The sequence below is a fragment of the Eleutherodactylus coqui genome, chromosome 1, assembly GCF_035609145.1.
Source record: "Eleutherodactylus coqui strain aEleCoq1 chromosome 1, aEleCoq1.hap1, whole genome shotgun sequence".
Taxonomy (NCBI): domain Eukaryota; kingdom Metazoa; phylum Chordata; class Amphibia; order Anura; family Eleutherodactylidae; genus Eleutherodactylus; species Eleutherodactylus coqui.
In genome coordinates, this window is record NC_089837.1 from 298,841,527 (window position 1) to 298,859,443 (window position 17,917).

General features: G+C 42.1%; 1 protein-coding gene across 4 annotated transcripts in view; it reads left to right on the forward strand.

Annotated features, from left to right (window-relative positions):
* Positions 1 to 6,034, forward strand: part of DHX40 (DEAH-box helicase 40) — a 70,901-nt gene extending 64,867 nt beyond the window's left edge. For all 4 annotated transcript variants that reach the window (XM_066574419.1, XM_066574435.1, XM_066574426.1 and 1 more), the window contains 2 exons: positions 958 to 1,186; positions 2,267 to 6,034. In XM_066574419.1, the coding sequence (XP_066430516.1) occupies positions 958 to 1,186; positions 2,267 to 2,403 (366 nt within the window). In that variant the 3' untranslated portion in view covers positions 2,404 to 6,034. The remainder of the gene's footprint in view (positions 1 to 957; positions 1,187 to 2,266) is intronic.
* The last annotated feature ends 11,883 nt before the right edge of the window (positions 6,035 to 17,917 follow it).

Here is a 17,917-nt window from a genome sequence, read left to right on the forward strand (position 1 = left end):
AATGAAGTAAACTCCAGATTTATATTATATACAGTATTAGTCAGAGAATGCACCTCACTCCAGTATCAGTCAGTTTTGGACAACGCCACATCATATGTATCAGTCCCGCTACTTGAGTTTTACAGCGAACCCTTATATTATGCAAATAGGCTGGAGTATGATACACTCTATGTATCAAATATATTTGTGACAGTCTATGTGATTCGTTTGGGGACCATTTAGGGGTCATCTGCAAGATTTCATCCCAATGTGAGTCCTCTATGGGACCAATATCCGCCTCCCATTTATTCTTAATCAACAATTGATTCTGTAGGTTTAAATATCCTTGTATCTAATTGAATAACTGCAATATCTTCCCTGCTGTAGTAGATGCCGTACCTATGTCAGCCAATATAAAATATGTAGTCTTCATTTCCTTAGAGCTCACCTCCGCCTGGTATAGGTGTCTCAACTGCAAGTACCTATAAAACTGTGTGCGCGGTATATCCTAATCACTTTGTAGTTGATGGAATGTCTTTACCGCTACCCCTGACAGTATCTGAGAGATACAGTATGTGTAGCACCTCTAAATATTCAAAATCTTTCAGCTTGTTAATCAGGGGGTGTCTCAAATAGAGGTTAATTTCGTACATCTTCATTCCCTGTAATTCCTCTAGCTTTCCACCAAATCTTGTGCTTGAGGGACAGTGTGGAGAACTGCTGGGTGTTACACTTACGCCTCAGCATCTCCAGTGCATCAAACTAATTTGTTTTGTCAAAGTACCCCTTTAGTAATTGAAAGCTGGCATCCTGTGTCTCTTCTGAAATGTTCCCATATTTAATTCACTGGTACGCTGCTTGTCCTCTCCTCCAGGAAGCTCTTCCCTGTCCCCGTTTCTGTGTGTTTCTGCTGACCCCTAGATGCTGGAAGGTATGTTGTGGTGATCTAAATTACTTTTCTTTTATCTTTTTCCTAAGTTGTTTGGACAGGAGGTCAATCTGGAGTGGATTCTATTCCATAATGTTTTGGTTACGTCCAAGATTTATGTTCGAACCGTGTGTCCTATCCGCTATGAATGGGTTAAGGATTTGCTTCCGAAACTCCATGATGTAGATGCCTATGAACTGAGCAGTGTGGCCAGAGAAGAGGTGACCAAAGAGGAACTTGCTAAATGGGAATCAAGAGAACAAACAAAAAAAGACAATAGTAAGATTTTCTTTCTGTTCAGCAGTATGTGAAATACATATGATCACTGATTGTGTTTCCAGTGGCTCTTCTACTCATCCTAAACTACTTCTGCAATAGTATATTTGTGGCCACTTTTTATATACCAATACTGTGCAAATATCCTTTTTAGTACATAAGGTGTAAAAGCCGAAACCTGATCAACGCAAATATTTGTATATTTAATTTACATATTCATTGCTCTTGTTTGTACTAGTTACAGACAAGTGTTATACGGCAACAAATGTTATGCATGTCAGTGGGTGTCAGATGTATTCTATCTATCCAAAAAGTAATGGATTCTTAAACCTGATGCACAAATCATGTAACCATTATACAATCTAATGATAAACATTCTGCGCTATAATTTTCTTCCACTAATGTACATAGCCGCTGTCCTAAATTAACAAAATTGCAGCTCATTATTATCCATTCTGGGTTGTATCCTTGTTTATTTTTCTTAAGATAGGGTCCCACATAGTCGCTGTCACAAGCTCTGACTTGGAGGGAGTCTTGAATGAGGCTGCGTTTCCATGTTTGAGGTGTTTTAGTTTTTTTTCAGTTTTCAACCACAATTTAAAACCAATTTAAATCACATTGAGATGGTGTCTGATTAGTACTGATTCCTGCACAAAAAAGCAAATACAGGGTGTCAGACCCCATGGTATGTGTACTGCACCATACAGGCTTACAACCTATTTATGATGCCATATTTCAATCGAGCGGGTTGCCCTGCACCCCACAGGTGGACCACAGCGGCACACCAGCTCCCCCAGCGTTAAAAGCCGCACTGCATACTGATAAATGAGGTATTGGTTAATATTTTGGCCCAATAACCCAAGCCCGTGTTAACGAGTTATGTCTCTCGCAATGTGATGCTGAAAATCACTTGGTCCTTAAGGCACAAATAAGGCCGGTCTCTAAGGGATTAAACATAGCTGTAAAAAATACTTTGGGTTATTTCCTGACCTGCTTGCAACAATGCAAACGCTTAAAACAATGCCTTATTACTTCAAATTAAGTATGTAACCTTTTTTTTTTTTTGCCTTCACTTATTGATAGAGAGCCTAGAAGCTTCACTAAAGAAAATGCAGAAAAGAAATGACGACAAGTCGATATCTGACGCAAGAGAGCGGTTCTTTCAACGCAAACAACAAAGACTTCAGAATTCAAATGCTCAAGAGGGGAAAACAAGTTGACAAAGGTGAAGCCACAGCCCAGGCTTACCGTTTGGTGGGAGAAAGTACATCTCTTATATTTAGGTTTAAAATAGACTTGCAGAAAATAACCAGCACTCCATCTGCTGTTTATGGAGATAGTACAGTGCTTTGCTATCCCTGTCAGCCCCACACAAATGAATGGAGAGATGATAAATGTAGTTCATGGGAAAATCCCTTTACACAAGGAACTGACAAAGAAACCTGGTTGTTGTATTGTAATAGAACTCTATATATGTATATACAAAGCATCAGCCTTTGCACATAAGAGGAGACCATAAATAAAAATGTGATTGACCATTGAGGCGGTGCTGCTGGAGCCCAGTTGCCATGTAACAGATTCGTTTAGGTTATTTCTTTGTTTCAGAACATTTCCAGCTTGTAGTGATTTTCTTGAAAATCACAGAAAACCCATGTATGGTATGTCAGAATTCTTTACAAAAACTATCATAATATGATAATATTATGAACAGAGTTAAAAGGGAAGCTGAGGCCTGTTATGGTGCTGATAAGTTTAGGTGATGTGGAGTCCAGAGAGCCACTTTGCATGCTCACCTGGTCACCCGGTAAAGTCAGCACATGCACGGTCAGTTTGAGCCTTTTCCAGAAGGCTGTGCGTGTGTAATCACATAGAGATGAATGGGAATTTGTGCACCAAACCTTCTGAGAAGTGTCAAGCTAGCTGTGCGCACACTGACTATGTATGGGAGTATGAAAAGAGGCTCTCTGGACACCACATCAGCTAAACTATAAGCACCGTGACTTCGAAAAATTCTTTAAAAAGAGAACCTGTGACCATTTACAAGCCCATAAACTCAGACCGTTAGAAGGAAACTGCTGGCAATCCTGAAAAATAAAAAAGAACATCTACTCACCCATCCTTAACCCCCGCAGATCCAGCACCATACAGTACCTCCTGTTGACCCTGCCAACTCACTGTTGACATGCTATGCTAGGTACAGAATGGTAAAAAAATCCCTTTTAATTTTGTCAAGCCAGCAAGTATAACACAATCCTTGGGGTATGTGCCCATGGTAGATAAATTCTAAAACTTATGCCCAAATACCAAGATCATATTCGAACAGCCTGTGTATTTGTTTTTTGGCCACCAGAAAAGGTTCCACAACATAGACTGCTTGCAAGGTGGATGTTAGAAGACCTAAGACCCTCATGGCTGACCGGATCCTAAACCTAGGCAGCATTTTCTTTTTAAACTACAAATTCTCTAGAGGGATAAGTTCAGTATCATACTAGCAGTGTAGTAGAAATCCTAGGAACAGGCGCCTCCTGATTAGACAGGCACAGCGTCTTGTAATTTATAATGAAGACTTGGACATTGAGGTCTGTATGATGCTGTAAAAGTTCCTTGGAGGATGCTCTAAGGAGCCAATTGTCCAGATACGGTGTAATATATAGTCTTTTAAGTATGAGGGAGGCTGTCAGACTGCCACAATTTTTATGAAGACTCTTCAAAAAGAGGACAAACCAAATGAAGGCAAGTAAACTGGAAATGTTTGTTGTTGCACCGCACTGCTATTCTGAGTAATTTCCTGTGCGATTAAGGGATGGACAAATTAGAAGTATCCTCCAAGTATACTGCCATCATAAGGATTCCATAGCAACCACCTAAATGCAGAAGCAGTAATTATGCATTTGGGGGTGTGGGTCAGGCGTATTCCATGTCGCAGGGACGTTGCATTTGGGGAGTCTCTGCTGCACAAAGCAATCAGCTGTTACAATAAGTAACATCGGGACCTGAAACCGGTTCTAATGTTACTTATATAGGTATATACGACATTACACTCTTGGATTACTCCCAGAGTAATCTGTGACATAGTGAATTATATGACCCGCTGGAGTACAGAGTGATTATGCTTCTTGAGATGCAATGATGAATAAATGAAGCACCTGGCACCTGTAGGCAGATCACACATGTGACCAGAATTGAATTGTTGGTCCATTAATGGCAACAAGTCGAAATTTAATGTTCACCTTAATGTTAAATTAAAAAGTCCGCAGTGAACCTACAAAATACTTCTATCATTGGTATATACCTGTTTCTAAATAATCAGCAGACAGAGAAATGGCTTCTGACTGGTACATCCGTGCTGCTTCTGCATCATTTTCAATGCTGTAATTGCCTGTGCAGGACAGATTGGACCATAGCTATTACACTGCTTGTTGCTGCCATTTTGATGCTCTGCTTTTACCCCTGCTTTTGGATAGAGCACAGCTGGCACACTGAGTATGCTTTGTAGAATTTACTCCAGTAATGAACGGCCAGAGGCAGAGCATGTATTCTGCACTCCGAGCATTCTCAACGTAAAATGATGAATATGCATGCCTATGACAGCTGAGCAATTGCAGCATTCCTGTAGCAGGAGACGTGTCTGACATTAGCTGAAACCAATGCAAAGTCCGAGGCCTACTTTGCCTCCTGCTATGACCTTCTTTGCCTTCCCCACATACAGATTCTGCGTGTAATGACTTGATTCTTTGATCCATAAATTGGTCTCTTGTCTAACTCCCTCCATTTCTGTGTCGGTACCCCACCTTATCTACACCCCTCAAGACAGTGTTCATTCTGAATCAACCAGCAAGTCATCTGCCTTTCTTTTGTTTCTTTTCCTTTCACGAATTCCAGTTACTCAAACTCCTTGTATAGAACGACTGAAGATGAATATGTTACGGTACTAGTGGGGTGCCTAGGTACTCACGGCGCGGGGCTCCCTCATCTTCACCCACGCCACTGTCCCTTCCTGGAGATAGCCCTGATGGTGGACACGTCCAGGCCGCCAACTCTAACCCTACACTTCCTAGGGAGGACAGACAGGGACCAGAGTACCTATGCAAGAGAATACTACCCACTAGTATAGACAGGAAAGCACATGACACTAACCAACACGAACAATACTAACAGAACAGAGGCAGATGGAAAAGCCTGGCTGACAACAGCGAGGACTAGCGGACAAACTGACAAAATCAGGATACCAAACGAGGCAGACTAGCTAACAGACTGAGGGAATGGCACAAGGTACCAGGGCCAGACCACCAGCAGGACAGAGTAGCTGGGCTACTCAGCGGACACTGGAAAACCACAAAGTGCAGGACCGACACACAACAGGTCAGAGCAGCTGGACTACTCTGCGGACACAGAACACAAAAGCAAGGGCACTGAAAAACCAACAGGTGAGAGTAGCAGAGCTACTTAGCGAACACTGAAGACTGAAAAATAATCGGCAACTCCCAGGCAGCAAGAGCTGGATGTTATAGGGAGGCGGGAGGAGCCGATAGTTAGATAGACCTGTCAATCACCAGCAGACTACTCAGACACACAGCAGGGTAATTAACCTGACTAGACAGCACAGGAACTGTTAACCCTGGCTCATCTGGACAGAACAAGGTGTGCTGGCAACATTAACTGAACTGCCAGACATAACAGAATATACCACTTGAAGTATACATTGTTAATATTGATGCCAAATGCCTTACTGGCCTGCTGCGTCAGGTCTTTGTATCATAATCACACTTTGCATATGTTCTTTATATTGATTTCCCTTAACTCACTAATTTTCTTTTCTGTATCCTTATTTATAAAACTTTTTAATAAAGATTTGAATAAGTAAAAATACATTGATCCTGTAGTTGGGGGACAGACAGGCAACTGATACGCAATGGGAGAGTGCAAAAGTGTTTTGTTTTTTTTTCCATTCTGGTATATCCCCCATTCATTCTTTCAACCCGAGAGTCCATCTCACTGAAGTGGAGAGAACCATATCTTTAGAGCTTAACCCCTTAGTGATGGAGCATTTTTCATTTTTCCATTTTTGTTTGTTCCTCTCCCTTTTAAAAAAATCATAACTCCTTTATTTATCCATCAACGTAGCAGTATGAGGGCTTGTTTTTTGCGGGACGAGTTGTGTTTTTCAATGTTTCTACGGTGCACAAACTAAAACAAAAATGACATGATAACTTTTTTCTATGGGTTAGGGTGCATTCACACGACCGTATATCGGCTGGGTTTTCACGCCCAGCCGATATACCGCGTCTCTCTCTGCAGAGGGAGGAGGCTGGAAGAGTCGGGAGCAATGCTCTGAGCTCCCACCCCCTCTGCCTCCTCTCCACCCCCTCTCCGCCCCTCTGCACTATTTGCAATGAGGAGGCAGAACGAGGGGCGGGGCTAAGTTCTGGGAATTAGCTACACCCCATCCTGCCTATCATTGCAAATAGTGCAGAGGGGTGGAGAGGAGGCGGGAGCTCAGACCACTGCTCCCGTCTCTTCCAGCCTCCTCCCCCTGCAGAGAGACGCAGTATATCGGCTGGGCGTGAAAACCCAGCCGATATACGGTCGTCTGAATGCACGGTGAGTACAATTACTACGATACCAAATGTAGGTTTTTGGTTTTTTGTTTTTTTTTTTGCTGTACTATTTTTTTTTTTCAAAGATATTTAATTTTTTAAAATTTATTTTCTGCCACCATCTTCTGCATGGAATTGCTTTTTTATTTTTCCTTCAATATAGTTGTGCGAGGGCTCATTTTTTGCAGACATCCCATAGTTTGCGTTTGGTACTATTTTGGAATACATATGACTTTTGATCGCTTTTTACTGCATTTTTTTCTTGGAGATAGGGTGACCAAAAAAAGCACATTTCTGGCATTTTTTTTTTCTGACAACATTCATCGTGCAGGGTAAACAATACATTACTTTGATAGATCAACTTTTACGAACCCAGCAATAACAAATATGTAGTTTTGTTTTATTTAAATTTTTATTAAAAATATGGCAAAAAAGGGCCTTTTTAAAAAAAAATTTATTACTTTTGTTTTTTTTATTTACCCTTTAAGGACCAGGCTGGGTGTACCTTCAGGATCAGACACTTTTTAGGGATTTTACCCAGATGGCGGTTTTACTGCCGTATTTTGTTTCCTTTAGCTACCAAAATTATTTTTGCTGCTTTTTTTTTTTTTCCCATGACATGTAGGGTGATTTTTTTTTTAAATCTTTTTCACTACCTTTTCCGTTTTTAGTTTTATTGGTAAAATGGTAAAAAAATTATTTTTTTTTAACATTAATAGTTATTTTTTTTAAATTTAGTATATTAATGCTACAATAAAGTACGGGAATAGGTTCCTCTATCTGTTTCGACCGTTTTGATATATAATATGTATGGTTTTGGTTTACAGAGTGCATACTGCGACGGTTTTGGTTGGCGTTGGCTTTGTGTTTTCTTATGTATATATTGTATTCTGTGATTTTGTTTTACTGATGTATGTAATTACATTTTTTACTATGTCCCCCCCCATGACGTCTTGTAAGACCTCTGGGGGAAATTCACTTTTTAAAAAAAAAAATTTATTTGACACTTTCTCACTGTAGCTGGGGCATCCATAGGAGCCCAAGTTACAGGGAAAAACAACCCCTGTAGTGACATTAGTCACTGACAGAGCTGGCCGCCAGGGTCTAGTATAACCCTCCAGCTCTGCTGTAGCAGGGAACCCTGTCTCCCGGAGTGAAAGTTACTCTTGCTTTCACTTTCTAGGGGAAGTGATGGCAAACCTTTTGGAGACCGAGTGCCCAAACTGCAACCCAAAACCCACTTATTTATCGTAACGTGCCAACATGTCAGGAGGCGGGGCTTATCACAACATATGATTTTACACCATGTTCTAAAAAGAACAGGGCAGCTTCAAAATAGACAGCATGCAGATTTTGAGTGCTTTTAGCATTTCCGCAACCGAAGAGCAGCCAAAATCTGCACCCTATCTATTTTGAAACAGCCCTGCCCATTTCCACCACATGTAAACATACCCGAGCAATAATAGTGACCACCCCCACCCAGCGGCCCGAGCGATAATAGTGACCCCCACCCAGCGGCCCGAGCGATAATAGTGACCCCCCCCCCCCCCAGCAGCTCCAGCAATAATAATGACCCCCCCCCCCTTCCCCAGTGATAATAATGACCCCCTTCCCCCACAGCGGCCCCAGCGATAATAGTGACATCCCACAGCAGCCCCTAGTATAATAGTGACCCTCCCCACAGCGGCCCCCAGTAGCACAGTGGCCCCCCAGTAGCACAGTGACCCCCTGCAGCGGCCCCCCTCTAGTAGCACAGTGACCCCCTGCAGCGGCCCCCCTCTAGTAGCACAGTGACCCCCTGCAGCGGCCCCCCTCTAGTAGCACAGTGACACCCCGCAGCGCCCCCCTCTAGTAGCACAGTGACACCCCGCAGCGGCCCCCCAGTAGCACAGTGACACCACGCAGCGGCCCCCTGAGACCCACATACTTACCGCCTCCTCCTCGTGGAAGCGCCACTTCTCCTCTGCTTGGCGCGCATATTAATTTTTCCACATCACTTCTGCCCTTTTCAGCAATTCCAGCAACCTGATTGGTTGTTTGGGTTGACTGATTCACCAAACAACCAGTCAGGTTGCTGGAATAGCTGAATAGGGCAGAAGTGGTGTGGAAAAAGTTAATATGCCTGCCAGACGCCTCTTCCCCCTGCTCTCGCAAAACCAAGTAAGACGTCGGGGGAGGAGGATCCTGGCTGCACACTGACGTCACATTGTGCATCGGCATCAGCGCAGTTAGCAGCGCTGCTTAGTGAATGCCAGCAGGGGAGCCGTGGCCCCTGCAAGTATTCACTAACGTGGTGAGCGGCCAACGGCGACACGTTCCAGCAGGGAGGGCTCTGTGTGCCGCCTCTGGCACACGTGCCATAGGTTCGCCATCACTGTTCTAGGGTATTAGTGTATCTTGACGCCACCAGGAATTCGCCCCCTGTCCCTGATTGGCTGGACAGCTTCCCCGGCTGCAGGTCCTGGAACGTCAGTAAAGAATGTGTAGAAAAGGCATACAGCGGGGGCCGCCGCTGCAGACGTGCACCTCCAGCAGCGAGTTGGTTTCCCGGCATGGCGGCCCAGAAGCCGGACCCTCCACATGACTGCAAAAGCGCAGTGCGCCTTAGGCAGCAGGGAAGCGCAAGGCAAGTTACTTTGCCGGGAGGGGGTGTGAGCGAACACTGATGCGGCCGCCAGAAAGGGAGCGGAGAGCTGGCGGCCGGCCGGCCCTACTCGCTGTGCTTTGCCGAGAGTGGCCGTGAGGGAGCAGTGACGCAGCCGGCGAAACAGAACGGAGGGCCGGAGGCCGGGCATGGAAAGAGGGGTAAGTCGGCGGCCGCCTAGGACCCCATGGCTGCAATGGCAGCCAGGACCAAGCACACACTGCAGCGTGTGGATTTATTAGTAACAGCGCTGCAGCCTTACGCAGAGGGTTACTATTCTGCTTAGCCTTACATTATAACATGTAAATGCTGGCATGTTACCGCTGTAACATGGTAGGATTTACACGTCATCATGTAAGGCTAAGCAGAATCCTAACCCACCAGCACACAAATCTTTGTGGGCGAGCAGGTAGGGACAATACTTGCTTGAGTATCTGTCCTTGCCGAGTACGCTCGCTCATCTCTAGTAAGTATGATTACTACGATATCAAACTTGTATAGTTTTTTTTTGTTGTTTTTTTTTTTTAAGACATCTAAATTATTTTCTGCTGCTATCTTCTGCGTGCAATAACTTTTTTTATTTTTCCGTCAACGCAGTTGTGCAAGGCCTCGTTTTTTGCAGGATGCCATGTAGTTTACGTTACTACTAATTCAGAATACATACGACTTTATCATCGTTTTTTATTGCATTTTTTTCTGGGAGACAGGGTGACTGAAAGTGCATTCTGGCTTTTTTTTTTTTTTTACGACAGTCACCGTGCGGGAAAAATAATGCGCTACTTTGATAGATCAGACTTTTATGGACGTAGCGATACCAAATATGTATTTTCTTTTGGAATTTAGATTTTTTTAATTATAGATATGGCAAAAGGGGGTGATTTTAAACTTTTTTTTATTTACAATTAATAAAAGCTTATTGCTTTTATTTTCACTTTTTTTTTTTAAGTCACCGGGGAATACCGCATGCAATGCTTTGATCACTCCTGCAGTATGCAAGTTAAACATTCCCAGATCCTTTAACAGTTCCTCATAGGACATGATTTGCAAACCACTCACCATCTGGGTAACTCTTCTCTTAAAAAAAAATAAATAAATAAGAGACCAACTGGAGCAAGTTCAAAGTAGGATGCCCAGAACTGGACACAGTATTCCAGATGAGGTCTGACTAACGAAGACTAGAAGGGGATAATTACCTCACGTGATCTAGACTCTATACGTCTCTTAATACATCCCAGAATTGTGTTTGCTTTTTTGGCTGCTGCATCACATTGTTGATTCATGTTCAGTCTATGATCTATTAGTATACCAAAGTCTTTCACATGTGCTGCTGCTTAGCAATTCCTCTGATTCTGTATGTGCTTTTTTTCATTTTTCTTGCCTAGATGTAGGAGTTTGCATTGCTCCTTGTTAAATACCATTTTGTTATTCGCCGCCCACTGTTCAAGCTTTTCAAGATCTTTTTAAATACTCTCTTACCTAGTGTTGGCTTTCTCTCCTGGCTTTGTTTTCTCAGCAAATGTGATCAGTTTCCTGTCAATTCCCTCCTCTAGATCATTTAGAAAAATGTTGAACAACACTGGGCCTAGGACAGAGCCTTGTGGTACCCCACTTGATATATTCTTCCACTTGGATGTGCAGCCATTTATGACCACTCTTTGAGTACAATCACTCAGCCAGTTGTGATTCCACTGAACAATTGCCTTGTCAATCCCATATTTGGTCATTTTTTTCCAATAAGTATGGTATTAGATACTTTATAGCAGGCTTGACTTTAGTCAAGTATTTGACATTCACCGTCTTTACCTGATCAACCCAGTCAGTGATTCTGTCATAGGGTGGCAGTACCAATATGGTTCACTGATGGAAATGCAGGGCAACTTGCCAAATTATCATGGCGTTATTAATAGGTTGCTGGTCTGCATGGTGAACTACATATATCAGAATGGTCTGGCACCCTGTATCCACTATGTGTGGGAGTATACACCAAGCAGCCACCCCCCTCTATTTTAAGAGGCAGTGTGAGTGGCTGTCTTATCGGTGTCCTGCACAGGTGTTATTCACTCCTCCAGTTGGTAGTCAGCTACCTGCATGGTGAGAGGATGCATCAGTAAGTAACGGCCATTTTCTGTGATTGTGTCATAGAAGGAAATTAGATTTGTCTGGCATGACTTGTTTGTTACAAACACATGCTGGCTCAGGTTAATTAATCCATTTTTATCCAAGTACTAGCATGCATGCTGTTTAATAATTTGTTCAAAGATCTTTTTGGTATAGAAGTCAGGCTCACAGGTCTGTAGTTTCCTGGGTCCACCTTCTTCCCGTTTTTGAAGATAGGGACCACATTTGCCCTTTTTTAATCTTCTGGGATTTCTCCTGTCCTCCAGGAATTTTCAAAGATTATGGCGAGTGGTTCAGCAATTACTTCCGCTGCTTCCTTTAGTATCCTAGGATGTAACTCATCTGGACCTTGAGACTTGAATTCATTTAAGTTAGCTAAGTGTTCCCTCACCATCTCTCTGCTTATAGATAACCTGCATTCTTTTATTCCCCCAATAGCACAGGGAAGATCAGTTGATGTTTATATTTACTTTCTAATAGAAAACAGATGCAAAAAAGGAATTTAAAAGTTTAGCCTTCTCAACATCATTCTTAACCAATTCACTGTTTTCATCTTGTAAGCATCCAATAGCATCTTTGACTTTTCTTTTGCTTTTGACATAGCCCCCAAATCCTTTTTTATTGCTTTTGGCCTCTGTTGCAAGCCTAAATTCATTATTAGCTTTATCTCTTCCGACACTTGCCCTACAGTTTCTGCATACTGCATTATATTCTTTTTTAGATATCCTGGTCTCTTTAAAATGCTTCCCATTCTTCCTTCTTGTAGGGATTGTTAACGATTGTGCTTTGAGAATCTCATTTTGCAATATTTCCCAACCTTCTTGGGCATTTCTGTCCTTAAGAACATTCAGCCATTGGATTCTTCCTACCCTCTTTCTGAGTTCATTGAAGTCTACCTTTCTGAAATCCAACCTTGAGGTCTGAGTTTTCTCAGGTCTTCCTCCCCTTTTTATCCAAAATTGAAGGATAGCATGATCACTGCCTCCTAAGGACCCAGCCACCCTTACTTCCTCTTAGGTCCAAGATAGTAGATTCCCTTTTTTTTTTTTTCGACCTTTTGGATGATAAAGGTGTCAGCAAGAGCGGATAAGAATTTGTTGGATCCATTACCATTACCTGAGAGAGATTCCCAACAAATGTCTGGATAGTTAAAATCTTCCATAATCAGTATGTCGTGCTTTTTTGAGAGCTTGACCATCTGATGTAGAGTTCATAAATATCTTCTGTTTGTCCAGGTGGCCTATAGTAAATGCCTACAATAGTGTCCTTTCTGTTCTCTCCTTGTGTTCTTACCCAAACAGTTTCAACAGAACTACCATGCTCTGAAGCTCGAATCTCTGTGGATATGAATGCTTTTCTAACATACAATGCAACACCTCCTCCCCCACCCCCCACCCCTTTTTTTTTTTTAGGTCTGTTTCTTATAAATAAGTTGTATCTTTCAAGTCTTGTATTCCAATCATGTGTATCATTCCACCAAGTTTCCGTGATGCCTTTGACATCATATTTCTCTTCCTGTGTTAGGAGCTCCAATTCTCCTTGTTTGTTTTCCATGCTCTGGGCAGTTGTGTGGAAACATTTTAGTTTGTGATCGGTGTCTCTTATCTACTTTCCTTATGGATTTTTTTTGTCTGTTCTTTCTTTCCACTTCTAATAGCGAGGTGCTCAAATTTATTAATTGGCTGGATATTTTTACCTGGCCTTTCACTTTCCTTCCCATATTGTTCTAGTTTAAAGCTTTCCTAATGAGTGAAGCAAGGCACCCACCAAATATATGCTTACCTGTGTTTTGTAAGGTGCAACCTGTCTCTAGCAAGCAGTCCATCATATAGGTAATTCACTCCATGGTCTAGAAATTCAAATCTTCGACTGCACTATCGATGTAACCAGTTATTCACCTCTAGAATCTTGTTCCATCTTATTCCATGGCCATCCACTGGGAGGATGGAGGAGACCACTTGTGCTCCTAGTTCTTTGACCTTCTTGCCAAGGTCTTCAAAGTCTCTGCAGATAGTTATTGACACAAACTTGTTGCCTTTTATGGGATCTGCAGGTTTCAGCAGATCTCCTAGGGCTCATGCCCACGGCAATGACTGGCTCCGCAGCGGAGTCCGTCACGGCGCCCCACAAAGACCCCATACTCACCTCTGGATCCGCTGCATAGCTCCCGCATGACACTGCCGGTGCGGTACAGCGCATGACGTGTCGGCGGTGTTATGAGACGGTGGGCGGGGCACATTCACGCTATACTTCCGCTGTACTAAAATGGAAGCCATCCGCGCGTATTCCTGCGGCAAATAAGACATGCTGGGGGTAATTTCAAGCTGCAGAATTCTGCAGCGTGTACATTGAGCTATTAGGTTCAATAGAACCTAATAGCTGCAGTGAAACGCCGCGGAAATCCGGCCGTACCACACTAGTAATACTGACCCAATCAGAGTATGTACCATTTAATTACCACCCTCTACTATTTTTTTTATTTTTTTATCATTGAGCCAGTTAATCACCTACTTACACAAATTCTCACCCAGACCAATCATTCTCATTTTATATACTAACATTTTATGCAGTACAGTATCAAATTCTTTTTGGAAAAGTCCAGATAGACAAAATTTAATGACTCTCCCAAGTCCAGTCTAGAACTTACCTCCTTGTAGAAGCTGATTAGATTGGTTTGACAGGAGCCATCTCCCATAAACCCATGCCGATATGGAGTTATACAGCTATTTTCCTTGAGGTACTACATGGTGGCATCAACTAGAAACCCTTCAAACATTCTACCCACTATAGATGTAAGACTTACTGGCCTGTAGTTTCTAGGTTCACTTTTTGACCTTCCCAGTTTACATCCGAATAGTTTAAGTCCCTCATGATAAATACCTTATTGTGATCTGCTGCTTCATCTATTTGCTTCAGTAATTGATATTCAGTAGCTTCTGTTATGTTTTGGTGGTGTATAGAAAACCACTATGAAGATTTTGTTATTGTTTTTCCCTCCATGTATTTCTACCCATAGAGACTCCACATCCTCATCTCTCACATATATCTTCCTGTAGTGTGGGCTTTATTGTTCAAAATGTTTTTATTAAGATTGTAAGTAACAAAGGGAAAAGCTTTACAACAGAAATGTCTTTTCACAAATGTTGCATTAAACCATATAATAAAGAATGAATTGAACATAATTTCTTCATTTGTGTATTTTAATTTAACTAACCAACGACTCCACTGTAGAGGACCTTACAAAAGGAGAGGCTTAGTAGAAAGACAGATACCTAGTGGTGAAGGATGTGAACAGGGACACAGGGAATGGTAAGAGTATGCAGTGTGGGCTTTAAGCAGGATTTTATATAAAGACAAACACCTCCCCCTTTTGGATTTTTTTTTTTTAAATTATCCCTCCTGAACAGATTATAACCCAGTAAATTCACCGCACTGTCACAGCAGAAATAACTGAGACATTGTTGGATGAAAGCCAAGTCATAGTTTTCTTCAGACATTATTACTTCCACTTCGTCAACCTCATTGGTCAGACTTTTAGCATTAGTCACATTGTTGGGGGGTGCCAGTTCAGGACTAGCCTCCCTGGGTCTCCTCCCTCTACTCCTCCTTCTGTCACCCAGCCAGCTGCCTGGTCATCCTGCTCTCCCGAACTACCATTCACCCCCACATCTGCCCCAGCAAGTGCCTGCTCAGTGAGCAGCAAACTCCTTTCCATGGTGCCAGTGGAACTCCGCAAACTGTGCCTCTAGATCCAGAATTTGGACTTCCAAGTGTGCAACTTGTTTCCATTTCATATGGCAATATGCACCCTCAAACAGATTTTCAAAGGCAGCATACATGGCACAAGATGTATACTAGATGGTATTGTCAGTCATAGAGCACCATCTAAATGGGGATTGTACCAATAGATAAGACAAAAGTAATATATACAAAAATTAAACAAACTGACTCTTCCAAAGCCCCCGAATCCAAAGTCACTAATCCCAAGTTATGCACTTAAGAAATAGCACATTTAAAACAAGTACAGTGAACCAATTACAAAATGAATTATTGTGACAATGTAAATTAGATTTCGTAAGGTGCTTTTTAGATGGAATGATTATCACTCCCAAATTTTTTGGTCTAAACGTGAGCCAACGATTGAACGACGAATGAGAATCGTTTGCTGCTTGTTCGTTCAGTTTCAGCTGGCATAAAAATAATTATGGGCTCGTTCACTTGTCATTGCGTTTACACACTTCGCATTCAGTGTTTCACATGGAAATCATTGTTGGCTCTTTCGCGGTTTGGTTTAATTGCTGATCTTCACTCCTCAACTTTTTCAGTGAATATCAATGACTGAACAATTTCTTCTCATTTGAACGAGCAAACAATATATCTACCTGTATAAACAGGCAGCATGAGCGAACAAACAAATTTTGACGACATTCACTCATTGAATCCATAAATCGTTTGGTGTAAATGGACCCTGAGGCTTTTGAAAACTTCGAGGTGTCTAAAGTTTATATTTTCGTCTAGTGTTCATTTTATCTGATAACCCTCGCAAGCTGCATTATATGATAATTGCCAACTGTTTCTCACTTCCCGGAATAGTACAGTATTTTTCTTTGTAACCGTGTTCCTGACAGTAGTAACAGTATAAGAGCAGTCTGAAATTTTTATTCTACATACAAAGATGTATAAAGATTCCATGTATAGAATTTTTTTCTTTAGCTGTAAATAAAAAAACAAGGCTTCCTGTATTCATAAATTTCAAATGCTTGTTTTCAAGTATATATTATCTACATACATGATCATATTTAATCTGTTAAGGCTGGTGGTATATTGAGCAGGCTGAACTCTGTCAATGCCTTAAATGCTGCTGTCAAGAAAAGCTAGCAAGAGAGCAGTTCCCATCTGGCATCCCAATAGCCCCCTCCCCCAACACGGTTGCGTGGGGCTGATATGTTTATATGGTAGCTCGGAGCCTAGTGGAAGGCTCATAGGGTTGCAATGTATAGCAGTCTATTAAGCTCTGCCTGTGGCATTAACATTAGGAATACTGACCTAGCAGTGTACAAGTGATAAAGCAGTCAGAGGTTCAGGTCCCTTATTAGCGCTAAAGAAAAACTTAAAATGAGTTGAATAAAATTTTTAAACATATTAAATATATAAAAAATTTTTAAAAGTTCCCCTTTTCACAAAAAAAATTTGATCTTGACATGTCTGTAAAAGTCTGAACTTTTAAAATATGGCATTATCTATCTATACCAATGTATAAAAAGTCATATGTATCTCATATTAACTCAAAAAAAGCCTTCAAATAGCTGCATCAACAGAAAAATAAAAAAGCTGTCCATATGCAGCCGTATCCAGTTTAAGTGGCAGATGATTGCATGCAGCACTTGTTTCTAAGACCTGGCTTCTAGGCCTATATCTGGTCTGCTGGGTGCAGCTCTTGTGAATGGATTCTTGTCATGTTTGAGGGTGATTTAACCCCTTGAGTGGCGGGTTTCCTACCACCCTGTCGTGCCCACCAGGGCAGGTTTTTTAAAATGGTCTAATCATTGAATTTCAACTAATTTTGCAGTTGCGTCTCAATAGCCATAACTTTTTCATTTTTCCATTGACACGGCCATATGAGGGCTTGTTTTTTGCGGGACAAGTTGTGATTTTTTAAACGGGGGAGGAAAAAAAGAAATGGGGAAAAAAGAAAAAAAAGGGCCATGTCATTAAGGGGTTAAATAATGCATTAACTTCCTTCTCTGGGTCATTACGACGCATGGATACCACGTGTGATTGTATTTTTGATTTTTTACAAAGTAAAGGGAGACAAGTGTTTTTATAATTTTTTTACTTTTTTTTTTTTTTTGTCCCTTTAGGGGACTTCCACAGGGACCCATCAGGACCCCTAATCACATTCCGGGGGTCCAATGGTGACAGCCCTTTACATGCTGCAGTCACATAGACTGCAGCATGTAAAGGGTTAACACAGCAGAGATCGGAGGTTTTCTCTGATCTTTGCTGTAAGAGTAGGTACCTAGCTGTCCTCTGACAGCCAAGCACCAAGCTCTCCCTGCCACAGAGACCATCGGCTTGCTTCTGACAAGCCGATGGTCTCTATGGCAACCTGTAAACAAAGCAGGAGATTGCCAGCATATCGGCAATATCTTCTGCTGGTTTTTCAAAGCCCTTGCTTTGTTCTCTGTAGGACAGTGCAGGCAGAGCACACTGCCACAGCTTGTGGCATTGTGCTCTGCAGCTCCCATAGTGATACATAGCCCGGAAATCTTCCGGGCTATGTTGCTATGAGCAGTGGAGCTCATCCCGGAAAATTTCCGGGCGTGCCACTCAAGGGGTTAAACCGGCACTCTTTTCTGGAGTGCCAGAAATATA